Source organism: Pinus tabuliformis, chromosome 8, assembly GCF_031772625.1.
Source record: "Pinus tabuliformis cultivar Carrire ecotype Pingquan chromosome 8, CPIR1, whole genome shotgun sequence".
Lineage (NCBI taxonomy): Eukaryota > Viridiplantae > Streptophyta > Pinopsida > Pinales > Pinaceae > Pinus > Pinus tabuliformis.
This window is the reverse complement of record NC_142294.1, coordinates 147328407-147345722: the sequence shown is the minus strand read 5'-3', so window position 1 is coordinate 147345722 and position 17316 is coordinate 147328407. Positions and strand designations below refer to the sequence as shown.

The window sequence follows — 17316 nt, the reverse complement described above, 5'->3', positions numbered from 1 at the left end:
ATTAATCATAGTCAACCATGCTTGAATGTCACATTGTGACAAGGATTATGTCACCATGAAAATAAATAATAATCCCTTGGGTTTATTGTTCCTTTGGGTTTATTATATCAATCCGTCGGGTTTATTATTCATTTTGGTTTATAATATCAATACCTTGGGTTTATTATTCCGTTTGGTTGATAATATAAATCATGGTAAACCATTGTCAATCATAGCCAAACATCGTCAACCATGACTGAATGGCGCATTGTGACAAGAATTGTCTCACCGTCAAAATAAACCATATTTATTTTAATATTTGTAGTATTTATATTTGGGTTTACCAATCTTGGTTTTCTAATATTAGTCCCTTCGTTGAATGTCGCATTTTGACAAAGATTAGCTCACCATGAAAATAAACCATGTTTATTTTAGTGTTTGTGTTGGGTTTATAATATTAGTCCCATGGGTTTAATATTATTCCCTTGGGTTCATAATCCCTTGGGGTTTTCGTATTAATACCTTAGTTTTATTATTCCTTGGGGTTTATAATATCAATGCCTTGGGTTTATTATTCCCTTAAGTTTATAATATCGATCATGGTCAACCATTGTCAATCATAGGCAACCATGGTTAAATGTCACATTATGACAAGGATTCTCTCACCATGAAAATAAACCATGTCTATTTTTGTCTTTCTAATATTTATATTAGGGTTTACCAATGTTGGGTTTATAATATTAGTCCCTTGGGTTTAACATTATTTTCTTCGATTCATAATCCCTTGGGGTTTTAGTATTAATCCTTTGGGTTTATTATTAACTTGGGTTTATAATATCAATCATGGTCATCTTTATGTTTCTCTTGTGTTTGTAATATTAATTCCTTGTGCTTCTTGATCCCTTAGGTTTTTAATATTTATCCGTTGGGTTCACTAATTCCTTAGGTTTATAATATTAAAGAGTTGGGTTTATTAGTTCATTGGGTTTATAATATTAGTCCTTTTTGTTTAATATTATTCCCGTTGGTTCATAATCCCTTGAGATTTTAGTATTAAACCCTTAGGTAATAATAAACAAAAGGGACTAATATTATAAACCCAATGTATACAAACCCTAAGATAACTATTAAAAATACTAAAGCCTAATAATTATATTTGTATATTATTATAATAATATAATAGTATTATAATATTATAATAAGATATTATTATTATTATTATTATTATACAATATAATTGTTATGATTTTTTTTATAATTTTATATTATTATATTATTTTAGTAATATAATGATAATCTAATATTATTATGAGCTATTCTTATTATTAATTAATATATATCAGGAGTTTATATTATTAATATAATATTTATATAATAATATATATAAATAATCTGGTTGTTAATATTTATATAGTTATTAATAATCCTATATAGTTATTTATATAGTTATTAATAATCCTAAATACCAATAATAATTAACCCATTACACCCACAGTATGCATGTGAAATGCATCAGCCCATTTGTCCTAAGTATTTTAACTCTCTAAGGAGTCAAAATCTCTAACCTCCAATGGTTAAGGCCCTATTAATCAATATAGGCTAACCAACATACAATATTCACTTATCGAGACTTCACCCCTTAACCTTCAAATAAGACTTTATTAAAGCCTTTCTTTTAAATCCTTCCTATCGAACTAAAACCCTCTCATTAACCTTTATATATGTTAATATTGGGACTTTCTTTACCCTTCTAAACCTTCGTTCAACATATATATATAACCATTCCTTCATTAAATCTTGGTTATATATGTTTAAACCCATAAACCTTTCGTTGGTGCTATTTTCCTTTATAAACCTTTTACAAAGGAAATGCCCACAAAACATACCTTTCCACTTTATACGGCCTCTAGACAAATTTCGAGGTTCCACCTTTATCACTAATCACAATCGCCATAGTCTGCGGTCACATTAACATGTGGTTCCCATCTCCTCCGATATGCGATTAACCTCAGAACTCAAAACATATTAAATACACCATATAATCCCTTCGGGTCTGCTTTGTATGTCGCATTACTTCTCTGATGTTGATCTTCTCTCGAAAGATACAACGGTTCACAGTAGATTTCGGGTTGACAAGGCACACGGGGGTTAATCTCTCGATAAAGTGGTTTCCCCACATTCCTCCACTGGGATGTGTCAGCTAAAACTCTCGATACCGCTTACCACTGCTTTTCCGCCCGAAATACCACTCGAGGTTATAAACCCGCCCTTTTACTGTGTTAACTCCTACGCTCTTCCATATGTGATGACCATCGATCTACTCCTTGGGATGGTTCCAATAGTTCTTTTAAGTTACTCTGTTGTTTAATATGGACCATTGATCACTAAGATCCAACGGTTAGTATGCACTAACGCCTCACTTCTCCTCTCGTCCCTTTTTAACTTTGACTTTACGCTATTTTCATTGTTTCCTCTGTGGGTTTGGGGTTTTCTTCAGGGTTTACATTTATAATATTATTGTTGGGACCATTAACCTCGGAACTCAAAACATATTGACTACAACATATAATACCGTCCGATCCGCTCCTTTGTATGTTGCATTACTTCTCTGTCGTTGATCTTCTCCCGAAAAATCCAATGGTTCATGGTAGATTTCGGGTTGACAAGGCACACGGGGCTTAACCGCCTGATAAAGTGGTTTCCCCACACTTCTCTGGTGCTACGTGTCCTTCAAAACTCTCGATACCGCTTACCACTGTTTTACTGCCTGAAATACCACTCGAGGTTATAAACCTGCCTTTTTACTATGTTAACTCCTGCGCTCTTCCATATGCAATGACCGTCGATCTACTCCATTGGATAGTTTCGATAGTTTCTTTAAGTTACTCTGTTCTTTAATCTAGACCGTTGATCACTGAGATCCAATGGTTAGTATGCACCAACGCCTCAATTCTCCGCTTGTGCCTTTTTTACATTGACTTTATGCTATTTTCATTGTTTCCTGTGTGGGTTTTGGTTTTTCTTTAGGGTTTACATTTACAATATTATTGTTGGGATTTCATGTTCTATGTGTTTATATCAATATTCTTGAGATTTATACTATTAATACATTCATGTATTGATATCAATGTATTTATGGCTTAAATTCTATTTATTGTTTATATTGTAGAGATATAAATGTGTTATTATTAATGTAATGATAATTTATCATGTTTTAGTGTTTTGTTGTTTTCAATGTGGTTCTTATATTTGTTTTCGTTTATGTTTCTTATTATTTTTTTGTGTTATAGCATTATTTATGTTTATATATTAATGCCATGGATTTAGGGCTTAGGTTTGGTTTACTATTTCCTTGGGTTGAAAAAATTAATTCCTATTAATCCCTTGCAACTTTTGATCCCTTTGGTTTCTAATATTTTTCCCTTGGGTTTATTAGTTCCCAATGGTTTATAATATCAAATTATTGGTTTTCTTCATCCTTCAACTTTTTAATATTAATAATTCCTTGGGTTCATAATCCCTTGAGGTTTTAGTGTTAATCCCTTGGGTTTATTATTCCTTTGGGTTTATTATATCAATCCCTTGGGTTCATTATTCCCTTGGATTTATATTATTAGTCCCTTTTGTTTAATAATATTTCCTTAGGTTCATAATCGCTTGGGGTTTTAGTATTATTCCCTTGGGGCTATAATATCAATCACTTGGGTTTATTATTCTCGAGTCAAGCATGGTTTATTATAATGTCGACCATGTGATCCAGGTGGATGTTGGTGGCCACCCACCTGTCCCATTTGGACCCCCACAACTGTCTCTTTCAGTTTTTCAGTTTCCTTAATTATAGCACAGTTTACTATTTTTAGCAGTTTTTCGGGTCCTAAACTTTTGGAGCCGTTTTGAGGCCCTAAACGACGTTTTTTGGGAAATCCACCGCCAGCGATTTCTCTGATAAAAATCATCTTTTCCGTCGTAGTCCTCGGAGAGATCTTTCCAACGGGCTATCATGCGCGTCAAACGGAGATAATACGACCAATTCGCGACCCCGGGAAGTTGGTTGTCCAACTCACCCCAAAACGGGGCCCACAATTTGGCGTTTCATCTTCTAGGGTTAGGTTTTGGAATGTGAAGGGTTTTCCATTGTTTCTCAATAATAAATAGGCCTTCGAGCCTCATTGTAAAGACAGTTCGAAACAGTTCGGAGGCATGTAGCCGACACATCTCTTCTCAGAGATAAGCTACCATTGCCCTAGCTGGGTTATTTCTATTTGTAAGCATATTTCAGTATTCTCCATTAATGAAATGAAGTATTATTTCCACTGCATCTCTATTTTTATGGTTATCGCATCTCTGTATTTATGGTTATCTCTGTAATCTATTGCGTTCTTGCTTAAATCCGGATCAGTGGTATCAGAGCAGTCTGCTTTTTCTCTGTTTTTCTTTGGATGTCCCCAATGAGGTCGGGATATAAGGAGTTAGGGCTTGAATTGGTCGAACCTTTGCAAGACCAGCCTCGCAAATCTCGACGACCTCCCATGCCGGATGAGAAGAAAGACGAGGGGGTAGGAGATCCTATCAGAATCTTGCTCGAAGAAGCTCTCGAGCGGCAAAGGAACGCGATGATGGATAGCTTTGCGTAGATCCTTCAGCGTCTACCCAGAGGTGACACATCGGCTTCCAACAGCTACTCTGGAAATGCCACACCATTTAAGGTACATGTTAATTTTGAAATCCCCATCTTCAAGGGTCAAATAGACGGAGATGCCGTAGATAAATGGTTAAATCTGCTAGATGGGTATTTTTCTGTTCATGAATTTTCAAGTCGGGAAAAGATTGTTTTCGCTCTTCTCAAAGCAGCCCCCCATGTCAAGGACTGGTGGGAAACATACTGCGGGCAGAAGGATGAAAGTATAGGCTCACTGTTTTCAGCCGCCCCCACTTGGAATGACTTCCGGGATGCCATCAAGGAGCAATACTACCCTGTCAAAAGCTATGAGGACAAATACATCAAATGGACCACACTACGGCATGGACGAGACCAAGATGTACCAGAGTTCACAAATATTTTTCATACCCTTCACACACAGTTGGCTATCAAATATTCTGAGCTGCATCTGGTACTCAAATACCGCGGCTGCCTACACAGATACATCCAGGAAGAGATGGAGTTCTTGAACATCTCCTCACTCGGCACAGCATACCAATACGCTGTCAAAATCGAGCAAAAGTTCAAACAGAAGAAGCGAGACTTTGGATCTGCAAATCCGAAGCCCAAAGGACAAAGCCAAGGTGGGGTGACCCAAGACAACCCCTCTAAGCTGCAAGAAAAGAACAACACCACGAAGCCGAAGAAGGACACAGGAAAGTGGTGTGAGTTCCATAAGAGTCCCACTCATAACACAAGTGAGTGTCGGACCAAGCAGTCGCTGGTGGCCAAGTTGAAGCCTTCCGAATCAGATGCATGTTCTGACTCTGAGTCAGAACCCAACAAGGGGAATGACAAAGGGAAGCAGATCATTGATGCAGATCCCAGCGCCACTGTTGCTACTGCCAAGATCCAGAAAATGAGCCCGAAGATCCAGAGGAGGGGGAACGTCTTTTCCACTCACAGATGTGGGTGAAGGGTTCGCCGCTGCAATTCATTGTCGACAGTGGCAGCGAAAAGAACCTCATTTCAGCAGAGGTCGTGAAGCGGTTGGGCCTACCAACTACACCACACCCACAACCATACACTATCAGTTGGCTTCATGAAGGATGAGATCTCAAAGTTCACGAGCAGTGCCACCTTCCCTACAGCATCAAGCCCTTCACAGACGAGGTATTGTGTGATGTTACACCTCTGAATGTTTGTGATGTACTATTAGGCCAGCCATACTTGTGGAGGCGACATGCTGTGTATGAGTCAAGGCCTTGCGCTGTCATCATTTCTTTGGATAATTCATTATACAGGATACCAGAGGTAGCCCCACCTACCGCCACCTCTTTGATCACTGCTAAGAGAGGCAGCAAGCTCATCTCACAGACTAGGAAATTTATTTTCTATCTGGTTCGCTCCCAAAGTAAGGGGAAGATCGTTGCTACATCCATGACCCCCATGAAGGGTTCCTCCACACAGCAGCAGCAACAGAGGGATACAATCGTGACAGAACACAGGAACAACTTCTCCTTACCCGGAGGGGTACCACACAAGTTTCAGGTGGGCGAAAAAGTTTGGTTACATCTGCAGAGAGAATGCCTTACCAGAACCCATCAGAAACTCAGACCGCTTCGACATGGTCCTTACACCAGTAACAAGGTTGTGGGCAACAATGCTTTGAAGCACAACATTCCTCAATTCCTTCGCTTGCACCAATTGTTCAATGTGGACCATCGCCGACCATGCTTCCCACCATTTCTGGACACATCAGAGATTGCAGAACAACTCACTAGAGACCCAGCTCAGCAGAAGCTTCCTCATCTCAGGGAGGAACTCAATGCAATGGGGACCATTGCTTCCTAAGGGGGGAGGAATGATCCAGGTGGATGTTTGTGGCCACCCACCTGTCCCATTTGGACCCCCACAACTGTCTCTTTCAGTTTTTTAGTTTCCTTAATTATAGCACAGTTTACTATTTTTAGCAGTTTTTCAGGTCCTAAACTTCTGGAGCCGTTTTGAGGCCCTAAACGACGTTTTTTGGGAAATCCACCGCCAGCGATTTTTCTGATAAAAATCACCTCTTCCGTCCTAGTCCTCAGAGAGATCTTTCCAACAGGCTATCATGCACGTCAAACGGAGATAATACGACCAATTCGCGACCCCGGGAAGTTGGCTGTCCAACTCACCCCAAAACGGGGCCCACAATTTGGCATTTCATCTTCTAGGGTTAGGTTTTGGAATGTGAAGGGTTTTCCATTGTTTCTCAATAATAAATAGGCCTTCGAGCCTCATTGTAAAGACAGTTCGAAATAGTTCAGAGGCATGTAGCCGACACATCTCTTCTCAGAGATAAGCTACCATCGCCCTAGCTGGGTTATTTCTATTTGTAAGCATATTTCAGTATTCTCCATTAATGAAATGAAGTATGATTTCCGCTCCATCTCTGTTTTTATGGTTATCTCTGTAATCTATTGCGTTCCTGCTTAAATCCAGATCACCATGGCACAAAATGGAATTGTGATAGGAATTGTCTCAATATGTAAATCAATGATGGTCGATCATGTTTATTTTAATGTTTATAATATTAGAGCCTTGGATTTAATATTATTTCCTTGGGTTCATAATCCCATGGGGTCTTAGTATTAATCCATTCATTTTATTATTCCTTTGGGTTTCTCATATTAATCCCTTGGGTTTATTATTCCCTTAGGTTTATAATATCAATCATGGTACACCATTGTCAATCATAGCCAACCATGCTTGATTGTCACATTATGACAAGGGTTGTCTCACCATGTAAATAAATAATAATCCCTTGGGTTTATTATATCAATCCCTTTGGGTTTATTATTCCCCTGGGTTTATAATATTAGTCCCTTTTGTTTAATAGTATTCCCTTTGGTTCATAATCCCTTGGAGTTTTAGTATTAATCCCTTGGGTTTATAATATCAATCACTTGGGTTTATTATTCTTGAGTCAAGCATGGTTTATTATGATGTCGACCATGGTCTGACATGGAATTGTCATAAGGATTGTCTCAATATGAAAATCAATGATGGTCCATCATGTTTATTTTAATGTTTATAATATTTGTGTTAGGGTTTATATACATTGGGTTTATAATATTGGTCCCTTGGGTTTAATATTGTTCCCTTGGGTTCATAACCCCTTGGGGTTTTAGTACTAATCCCTTCGTTTTATTATTCCTTTCGGTTTCTCATATTAATCCCTTGGGTTTATTATTCCCTTAGGTTTATAATATCGATCATGGTAAACCATTGTCAATCATAGCCAACCATGGTCAACTAAGCTTGAATGTCACATTGTCACAAGAATTTTCTAACCATGAAAATAAATGATGTTTATTTTAGTGTTTGTAATATTTATATTTGGGTTTACGAATGTTGGGTTTATAATATTAGTCCCTAGGCTTTAATATTATTCCCTTGAGTTCATAATCCCTTGGTGTTTTAGTATTGATCCCTTGGGATTATTATTCATTTGTGTTTATAATATCAATCCCTTGGGTTTATTATTACCTCATGTTTATAATATTAATCATGGTCAACCATGGTTGAATGTCACATTGTCACAAGGATTGTCTCACCATGAATAAATCATGTTTATTTTAGTCTTTGTAATATTTATATTTGGGTTTACAAATGTTGAGTTTATAATATTAGTCCCTTGGGCTTAATATTATTCCATTGGGTTCATAATCTCTTGGGGTTTTAGGATTAATCCCTTGGGCTTAATATTATTCCCTTGGGTTGGCGGGCGATGCTGAAACCTAACCTAGGGTTCCTGCAAGTCTGCTCACGGCAGGACTGACCTACTGCGCACAGAGTGCAGAGTTTGAAGCGCCGACAAGCAACCAGGGGAGACCATACGGTTCAAGGAATATGGAAGCCCCGCAGGGGGAGCGCCAGGGGCCTCCCCCCGATACGGAATACAGCGAACGGACAAGGGATGACAGGGAAAGGGATCAGGGCAGCAGAGATCATGAGAATGACAAAGGACAGAAGAAAAACAGGGAGATAGATGCCGAAGAAAGAAGCAAGGCAAGTTCATCAACATGCAAACCTGTGGCAGTCCATAAACCAAGAGTGGACTTTCCAAGCGAGCGCATCAATGCCAGAATACAATACATGAGAGATCATGCGTTAATCGGAAAGTTCATAGGAATCTGGCCAACGGAAAGAGCGCTGAGAAGCTGGATAAATACTAAATGGCATCCTAAAGGACATCTTTCGCTCCATTTAGGAGCCAAAGGTTTCTTCACTGTAGTCTTTAATTGCCTGGAGGATCGCAACAGGATTTTGGATCAGGGTCCGTATTTCTTTAACTCAGCGGGACTTTACTTGAAGGGCTGGGTTGAAAGATTTAATCCAGACAAGGAGGATCTGACCTATGCACCAGTGTGGATAAGGCTTTATTCACTACCGTGGGAATACTGGGAGGAAAAGTCTCTGCAAGAAATAGGAAACGCTATAGGCGAGTTTGTCAAGATCGCAGAGGAAACAAAGCGATGCAGCTATACATCCTATGCCCGGATTTGTGTCTATATGGATCTCAAGCAACCACTGCCGGATACGGTAAGCTTCTTTCATGAGGACTCTGAATGGACACAAGTCATAGATTATGAATATGTGCCCTTCAGATGTAGGAAATGCCATGAGATAGGGCATCTTTACAGAGACTGTCCTCAAAACAAAGAATCTGATCCCCAAAAAAGCTCTGATAATCAAGATACCGATGGATATACCAAAGTAACAAATCGTAGAAGAGGAAACAAGAAATCTACTGGCAACAACAAAGCAAATCCAGGCAACAAGTCCAAGCCCTCAACTAGCAACAGATTCGAAGCACTGAATAAGGACGATGAGCAAGAACCGGAGAAAGAAAAGGCGAAAGACAAAGAGACCCATCAAGATCAGCCAGGCGAAACATCGAGACAAGGAGAAAAGAAACATCAAAAGCAAGACAAGGTAATCACCCCAGCAAAAACCCTGCCATGGCACACGCAAGGTATGGATGTTGAATACTCGCAGACTCAGGAGAAATCCTCACAGGAGAGAGAGGACCCCTCGCAAGCACCTCAAATTATGGAAGAAGATCCGGAACCCTTAGACATAGGGGAGCTGGATATCCTGGGCTTGGAACAGGCTTGTAAGACAAAGAACTTTGAAAAGATAACAGAAAAGCAAGTGGATAACCTAGTTGAAGTGCTGCACAAAGCACAGAAGAAATATTCGCTAGGGGTCCAAATAGGAAGTCCATGGGATGGAAAATTTATCACAAAAGACAATAAGAAAAGAGGTAGAAAATCCACTCTGGAAAGAACAATCAAGGTTGGAGAGATTCTAGTGGAGTCAGGGAGGTATGCCAAACTGACCAGGTATTTTAATCCTCATCCCCAAAGTTCTCAATGAAGTTAATATCATGGAATATCAGAGGGCTCAACAGCCCCAGGAAAGGAAGGTTACTAAAAAACATGCTGATGCAAGAAAAACCAAGCATTCTTTTCTTACAGGAAACGAAATGTAGTTCAGATCTTTTGGAAAAAATAGCAGTGAAAGCATGGCCCGGGGGACATGTAATAGCAGTTGATGCTCAGGGCGCTTCGGGTGGTCTTGCAATCCTCTGGGATGCGAGAGTCATACAGTTACATGATATTCAAGCTAACAGAAATTTTATTCAGGCAAACTTTCACCTCTTAGGCACTAATTCTCATGGGTTAATAACAAATGTTTATTTTCCTCAGGATACAGCTCAAAAAGTACAGATCCTGAATACGCTTTCAGATCTCAGCGCAAATAGACCCCATCCATTATGGATTGCGGGAGGTGATTACAATATGACAACGGGTTTAGAAGAAAAACGTGGAGGCAGAAACAAGGCAAATAATGAAGGAAATTTGCTAAAGACCTTTATTCAAGATAACTGGTTGATGGATATCCAAACAGGTAATGGAATCTTCACATGGAGCAATAAACGAGAGGGAGAGCAGCAGATTGCATCGCGCCTGGACCGGTTCCTTATCTCAGACAACGCAGTTCATCTTGGGGGGGAATTCACTGCATCCATACTACCTGTCTCAGGTTCAGATCATTGGCCCATCGAACTGCAATGGAACAGGCCAGGTAATATCAGTAAACGCCCCTTTCGTTTTGAAGAATTCTGGTTCACTCACCCGGACTTTGAAAGGTTAGTAAGATTCACTTGGCTTCACTTCAATCCATCTGAAGGCACCAGGATGGCGAGATTTCAACAAAAGCTTAAACACCTTAAAGGTGTGATAAAAAGATGGAATCACAATACATTTGGTAACATCTTCACGGAACAAGCTTCCCTTAACACAGAAATGAAAAGAATCCAACAAATCATCATATCTGAAGGGCGCACAGAGGAATTAACCAAGCAGGAGCAAGTCTTAGAAACCAAAATTATAGAAAGAGCTAATCAGGAGGAAATACTATGGAGACAGAAATCAAGGATCAGATGGCTAAAAAATGGAGAAAAGAACACTAAATTCTTTCACAAAACGACGGTCCAGCGCAGAATGATCAATCACATATCTCATATCAAAAATGAACAGGGGAATAAAGTGGAAACGCATGAAGGTATAGAAGCGGAATTCCTGAAATACTTTGAGAAGGCGCATCAGGAACCCGACATAAATAGAATGCCAGCCATCAATAAGGTGATCAAGAATATACCAAGGATAATTACAGAGGAACACAACAGTCTTCTCCTCAAACCCATCAACTTAGAAGAAGTAGAAGAAGCAATGCGGAACCTGAAGGAAGGCAAAGCGCCAGGACCGGACGGCTTTACTTCCAATTTTTTTCACAAGTTCTGGGATTTGATAAAAGAGGAAGTATGGCAGGTGGTAGAGGAATCTAGAGCACTCAGATGGATGTATCCTGGATTAAATGCTACCTTCATAGCCTTAATCCCAAAAGGAGAAGATTCCAACACTCCAGACAAATATAGACCGATTGCGCTGTGTAATATCATATACAAAGTAATCTCCAAAGTTATAGCAACAAGATTAAAACCGCTGCTCCCTCTGATCATATCGCCCGAGCAATCCGGTTATGTTGAAGGACGCCAAATAACAGATGGGATCATTCTAACGCATGAGATAATTCACTCCTTAAAGCAATCCAAGAAATCAGGTATGCTGCTCAAACTAGACTTATCCAAAGCATTTGATAGTCTTAGCTGGGCTTATATCCAAAAAATCCTTCTTGCTTTTGGTTTTGCCCATTCATGGGTAAGGTGGATCTACAATCTTCTATCTTCAGTCTTTTACTCTGTTTTAGTTAATGGCATTCCTTCAGCTACGTACAGGCCTTCCAGAGGCATAAGACAAGGTGACCCCTTATCTCCCTTCATTTTTGTCATCATGGCTGAGGGTCTAGGTAGATTCATAACTGCAGCCAAACTTACCCAGCAATTACGAGGCCTCTCCTTCAATAACTCTCCCGTCTATACCCATCAGCAATTCGTAGATGACAATATGCTCTATGGTTATTCTTCAGTGCAAGAAGCTCGTACCCTCAAATCTATCCTGTCAACCTTTTCTGATGCCTCAGGTGCTCTCATAAATAGAATTAAATCCCAAATCTTCTTCTTTAACACCCCTGCAGCCACTCAGCGATCCATTGAACGAATCTTGGGCTTCACCACTGCCTCTTTGCCATCCAAATATCTAGGAGCCCCTCTAATGGATTCTGCCCTTAAGCACTCTTCTTGGAAGCAACTCCTGGAAAAACTTGAGGAGAGGCTCACTCTTTGGACCAATCGAGCTCTGAATATGGCCAGTAGAATTGTTCTTATTAAAGCAGTCCTTCAATCCATGCCCCTTTATCTCTTTTCCATCCTTGCGGCCCCCAAATGGGTACTCAAAGAAATCAAGATTCTACAGCGCAATTTTCTATGGGGTAGTTCGAGGCAAAACAGAAAATGGGCCTTAGTGAAGTGGGACAAAGTCTATCTCCCCAAAATAGCAGGAGGTATTGGGTTAAGGGACCCTGAGCACAGCAACAGAGCAATGGGAGCAAAGATCTGGTGGAGATGGCTAGCTCATCCCAACACTCCATGGGCCACTCTCTGGACAGCCAAGTATACAAGCAACTATCCTATGGAAGAAAGAATAAGGATGACTGAGATAAGCACGGGTTCAGTTTTTTGGAACTCAGCAACTCAACAAAGAAGCCTAATACAAGAACACAGTTTTTGGGAAATTAAAAGTGGAACCACAGCAAGATTCTGGCAGGACTCATGGCAACAATTACCTAGGTTAAGGGATATTTTACAAGATCATCAAATTCCAGAACGAGAAATGATACCACAGGACACAGTAAGAATGTTCTGGAAAATGGACACCAATCAGGAGCATAGGCAATGGCAAGATGCAGCTCATTTCTTAAACAACTGCCCCGAGCAAACAATACATTACCTCAATGCAGAACTTCAAAAGAGACAAGTCACAACCTCAGAGGGCATGGACATCCTCAGGTGGGGATACGAAGAGAAAGGAATCTTCACTGCAAAGGAAGCATACAAAATCATTATCCAAGATCGGCTCAACAAAGAAAAAATCTGGGAAGTCATATGGCGCTCAGCTAACTGGCCGAAAGTTTCTACATTCTTATGGCTTCTTTGCCATAATCGAATCCTGACCTGGGATAATCTCAGGAAAAGAGGCTTCTCAGGACCATCAGTATGCCTAATGTGCATGAAGGAGGAGGAAACTGCTATTCATCTAATGCAGACTTGCCAAATCGGAAGGAAACTCTGGGAAAAGGTAGCGTTTCGATGCCAAAGAGAAGGCAGAGTACAGGGAGACATTAAAGCGACTATGTGCAAATGGGAGAAACCGCCTTTTCAAAGCAGCTTACTCAATGCTCTCTGGCATCTAATTCCAGGACTTTTAATGTGGAATGTATGGAAAGAGCGTAATAGTCGAATTTTCAAAAATAAATCTTTGCCTCTAGAGCAAATATGGACTAAAATTCAGCAGAACCTAGTGGAAACTCTTTCAACCAGAGAGTGGCATGCAGAAGACTTCCCTACTACACCTCAGGAAAAAACAATATGGGATAACTGGGGGATTCAGATAAAACAAATAGTAACAGGGACAAAGAATTGTGCATTGCAGGGTTCAGAGCCAAACACCTGGATCCCGCCTCCTATAAACATGTTCCAGCTCAACTTTGATGGTGCCTCTAAAGGAAATCCAGGCAAAGCCAGATATGGAGGAGTCATCAGAGATCACAGGGGCAATCCTCAGTGTATTTATCTGGGTTCAATAGGCTGGGACACAAATAACTCAGCAGAATTGGAGGGTCTATGGAGAGGTCTGAAATTAGCACAAAAAAATGGTTTCTTTCCTCTCATTGTCGAAGGGGATTCACAAATCATAATTAGAATGCTCATTAAAATGCTGCACGGTTCTCCTGCTCACAAAGTAAGCAAAAGCTGGCGAATGGCTCAAAGGTTAGAGTTAATCTACACTTGGACGGTTCAACACCAAGCTATCTCTTGCAAACACATTAGGAGGGAAGGTAATAGGCTTGCCGATCTTCTTGCTAATCTTGGAGTGGAAGCCAAAAACAGTCATTTTGAAGGTCCTATATCTACTCTTGATACAGAGGATCAGAGAGTCAAAATTCAGGAGATTGTCCTCAGTGACATAGCTCAATTCAAAAGAACCCACCCGGATGCGGGTGAACTCTCCAGATAACCATGTTATACATCACCGATACAACAGCTGGCACATGGGCTGGCAGACGGGAGTGCTGTAAGGTACAGGAGGTTGATGGCTTTTATAAGCTCAAGGCATTCACATTTAATATGGCGCTGTATCGAAACCAGTTATACTTCACCTCACGCATGGTAGCAATGAAGGCGGAGAGGCTCTGGGTACTGTTACCAAGCTATGGCATTAATGCTCCTTGGCTCTTAAATACAATGCAGCTCCCGTCTTGCCGCAGTATGTTGTATGTCTGGTTTGGTAGGCTCCAGGAGTTCCATAGTATTCCCTCCTTGTTAAGCCATCGAAGCTCTCTCTGCCTGTATAAGCTCTCTGTGCCCGCAAGTATAATGCGCAGGCGAGGCATTCCACGGCGCGACAGCAACTATGGTAACAGAGGAGGCCGAGCATATCCGACTCCCTCGAATGTTAATCCGATTTCGGCAATTCCGCCTTCTCCTCAGTCGCTGGAAGTCAAGGGGGCTCATCTGAATAGTTCTCTTCAGACTTCTAGTCTTTCATTCCAGAGTGAGGTAAATAGACCTATCATTACTATCAATTTTACTGTTTCGGTGGCAGAAGAGGAAAGGAATTCCTCCAGTTCGGCGCCCTCTGACAACGATCCCTCTCAAGATGACAACATCCTGCTTGGGGATCTGTCAGGGCATGTGTATCGCGCGGGTAGTCAGCATGAAGACCAGTCGGCTTCTAAGCATATTCAGCTACCGCATTTCGTCAAAGAGAATGTCTTGGTCCAGGAACAAAACCCAAATTTGACTCCAGCTTGGATAGAGGGACCTTCTGGTGGTCCTTCTCATGGATACACTCGAATCATGCACCTGGTAACTCATCCCAACGGCGAGCCAGTGCTTGACGACGATGGAGGTGTAACCTGGTTAGCTTCGCCAAGTCCGGAAAGGGAGAAGGCACCTTCATCCCCGAAGCATGCTAGTTCAGATCAGTAATCTCTGGCTGTGTGGCCATCCTGCTTTCATGTTTTGTATTTTTGGTTTCAAAGGCTGGGATAGGAAGTTAAATGATAAATATTGGCATGCCCAGTTATCTGTTTTTGTCCACCTCAGAAACTTTTTGGTTTTAGTTGTCAATATAGGTCCAGACTTCCTCAGATATGTAAAATCTAGTATGCAGGACCTCAATGTAATCGCGACTGAAGTGTTATTTGGTAAAAACCATGTTTTTCCAGCTGAGGATTGGCTGAGGCCTCCTCTCGAATTGTAACCACTTTGTACATATTTTTATTTTCTTAATAGAATTAGACTTTTCCGAGAAAAAAAAAAATATTATTCCCTTGGGTTCATAATCCCTTGGGGTTTTAGTATTAATCCCTTGGGTTTATTATTCATTTGGGTTTATAATGTATATAAGTTGCGTTTACTATTCCCTTAGGTTTATAATATCAATCATGTTCAACCATAGTCAATCATAGTCAATCATAGCCAACCATGGTCAACCATGTTTGAATGTTGCATTTTGACAAGAATTGTCTCACCACCAAAATAAACCATGTTTATTTTTGGGTTTGTAGTATTTATATTTGTGTTTATCGATATTGGGTTTATAATATTAGTCCCATGGGTTTAATATTATTCCCTTCGGTTCATAATCCCTTGGGGTTTTAGAATATCAATCCCTTGGGTTTATTATTCCCTTGGGTTTATAATATCAATCATGGTCAACCATGGTTGACTCTCGCATTCTGACAAGGATTGTCTCACCGTCAAAATAAATCATGTTTATTTTGATGTTTGTAGTATTTACATTTGGGTTTACAATTGTTGGGTCTATAGTATTAGGCCCTTCGGTTTAATATTATTCCATTGGCTTCATAATCCCTTGGGCTTTTAGTATTAATCCCTTGGGTTTATTATTCATTGGGATTTTAGTATTAATCCCTTGGGTTTATAATATCAACCCCTTGGGTTCATTATTCTCTTTGGTTTATAATATCAATCATTGTAAACCATTGTCAATCATAGCCAAACATGATCAATCATGGTGGAATGTTGCACTGTGACAAGAATTGTCTCACCATCAAAATAAACCATGTTTATTTTAGTGTTTGTAGTATTTATATTTGGGTTTATAATATTAGTCCCATGCTTGAATGTCACATTTTGACAAAGATTGTCTCACCATGAAAATAAAACATGTTTAATTTAGTGTTTGTAATTTTTATATTTGGGTTTACGAATGTTGGTTTTATAATATTAGGCCCTTTGGCTTAATATTGTTCCCTTGGGTTCATATTCCCTTGGGGTTTTAGTATTACTCTCTTCGGTTTATTATTCATTTGGGTTTATAATTAGTGTTTGTAGTATTGATATTTGTCTTTACTCGATGTGAAGTTTATAATATTAGTCCCATGGGTTTAATATTATTCCCTTGGCTTCATAATCCCTTGGGTTTTAGTATTTATGCCTTCGGTTTATTATTCATTTGGGTTTATAATATCAATTCCTTGGGTTTATTATTCCCTTTGGTTGATAATATAAATCATGGTAAACCATCCTCAATCATAGCCAAACATCGTCAACCATGGTTGAATGTCTCATTGTGATAAGAATTTTCTCAGTGTCAAAATAAACCATGTTTATTTTAGTATTTGTAGTATTTATATTTGGGTTTACCAATGTTGGTTTTATAATATTAGTCCCTTGGTTCAATGTTGCATTTTGAGAACGATTGACTCACCATGAAAATAAACGATTTTTATTTTAGTGTTTGTAGTGTTTATATTTGAGTTTAATAATGTTAGGTTTAAAATATTAGTCCCATGGGTTTAATATTATTCCCTTAGGTTCATAATCTCTTCGGGTTTTCGTATTAATACCTTAGTCTTATTATTCCTTGGGGTTCATAATATCAATGTCTTGGGTTTATTATTCGCTTAGGTTTATAATATCGATCATGGTCAACCATTGC

At 39.6% G+C, this 17316-nt stretch overlaps 1 protein-coding gene across 1 annotated transcript; it reads left to right on the top strand.

The window, feature by feature from the left end:
* The first annotated feature begins 8512 nt into the window (after positions 1-8512).
* On the top strand, positions 8513-14364 carry LOC149234550 (uncharacterized). The gene is made up of 2 exons (XM_089368304.1): positions 8513-10008; positions 10158-14364. The coding sequence occupies exons 1-2, from the start codon at positions 8513-8515 to the stop codon at positions 14362-14364; spliced, it is 5703 nt and encodes a 1900-aa protein (XP_089224430.1).
* The last annotated feature ends 2952 nt before the right edge of the window (positions 14365-17316 follow it).

Excerpts from the sequence above, each read along its gene's own strand:
- LOC149234550 (XM_089368304.1), top strand. The coding sequence starts at position 8,513 with ATGGAAGCCCCGCAGGGGGAGCGCCAGGGGCCTCCCCCCGATACGGAA. Across the intron at positions 10,009-10,157 it reads AGGTATGCCAAACTGACCAG|TTCAGATCTTTTGGAAAAAA; the intron begins GTATTTTAATCC and ends AACGAAATGTAG.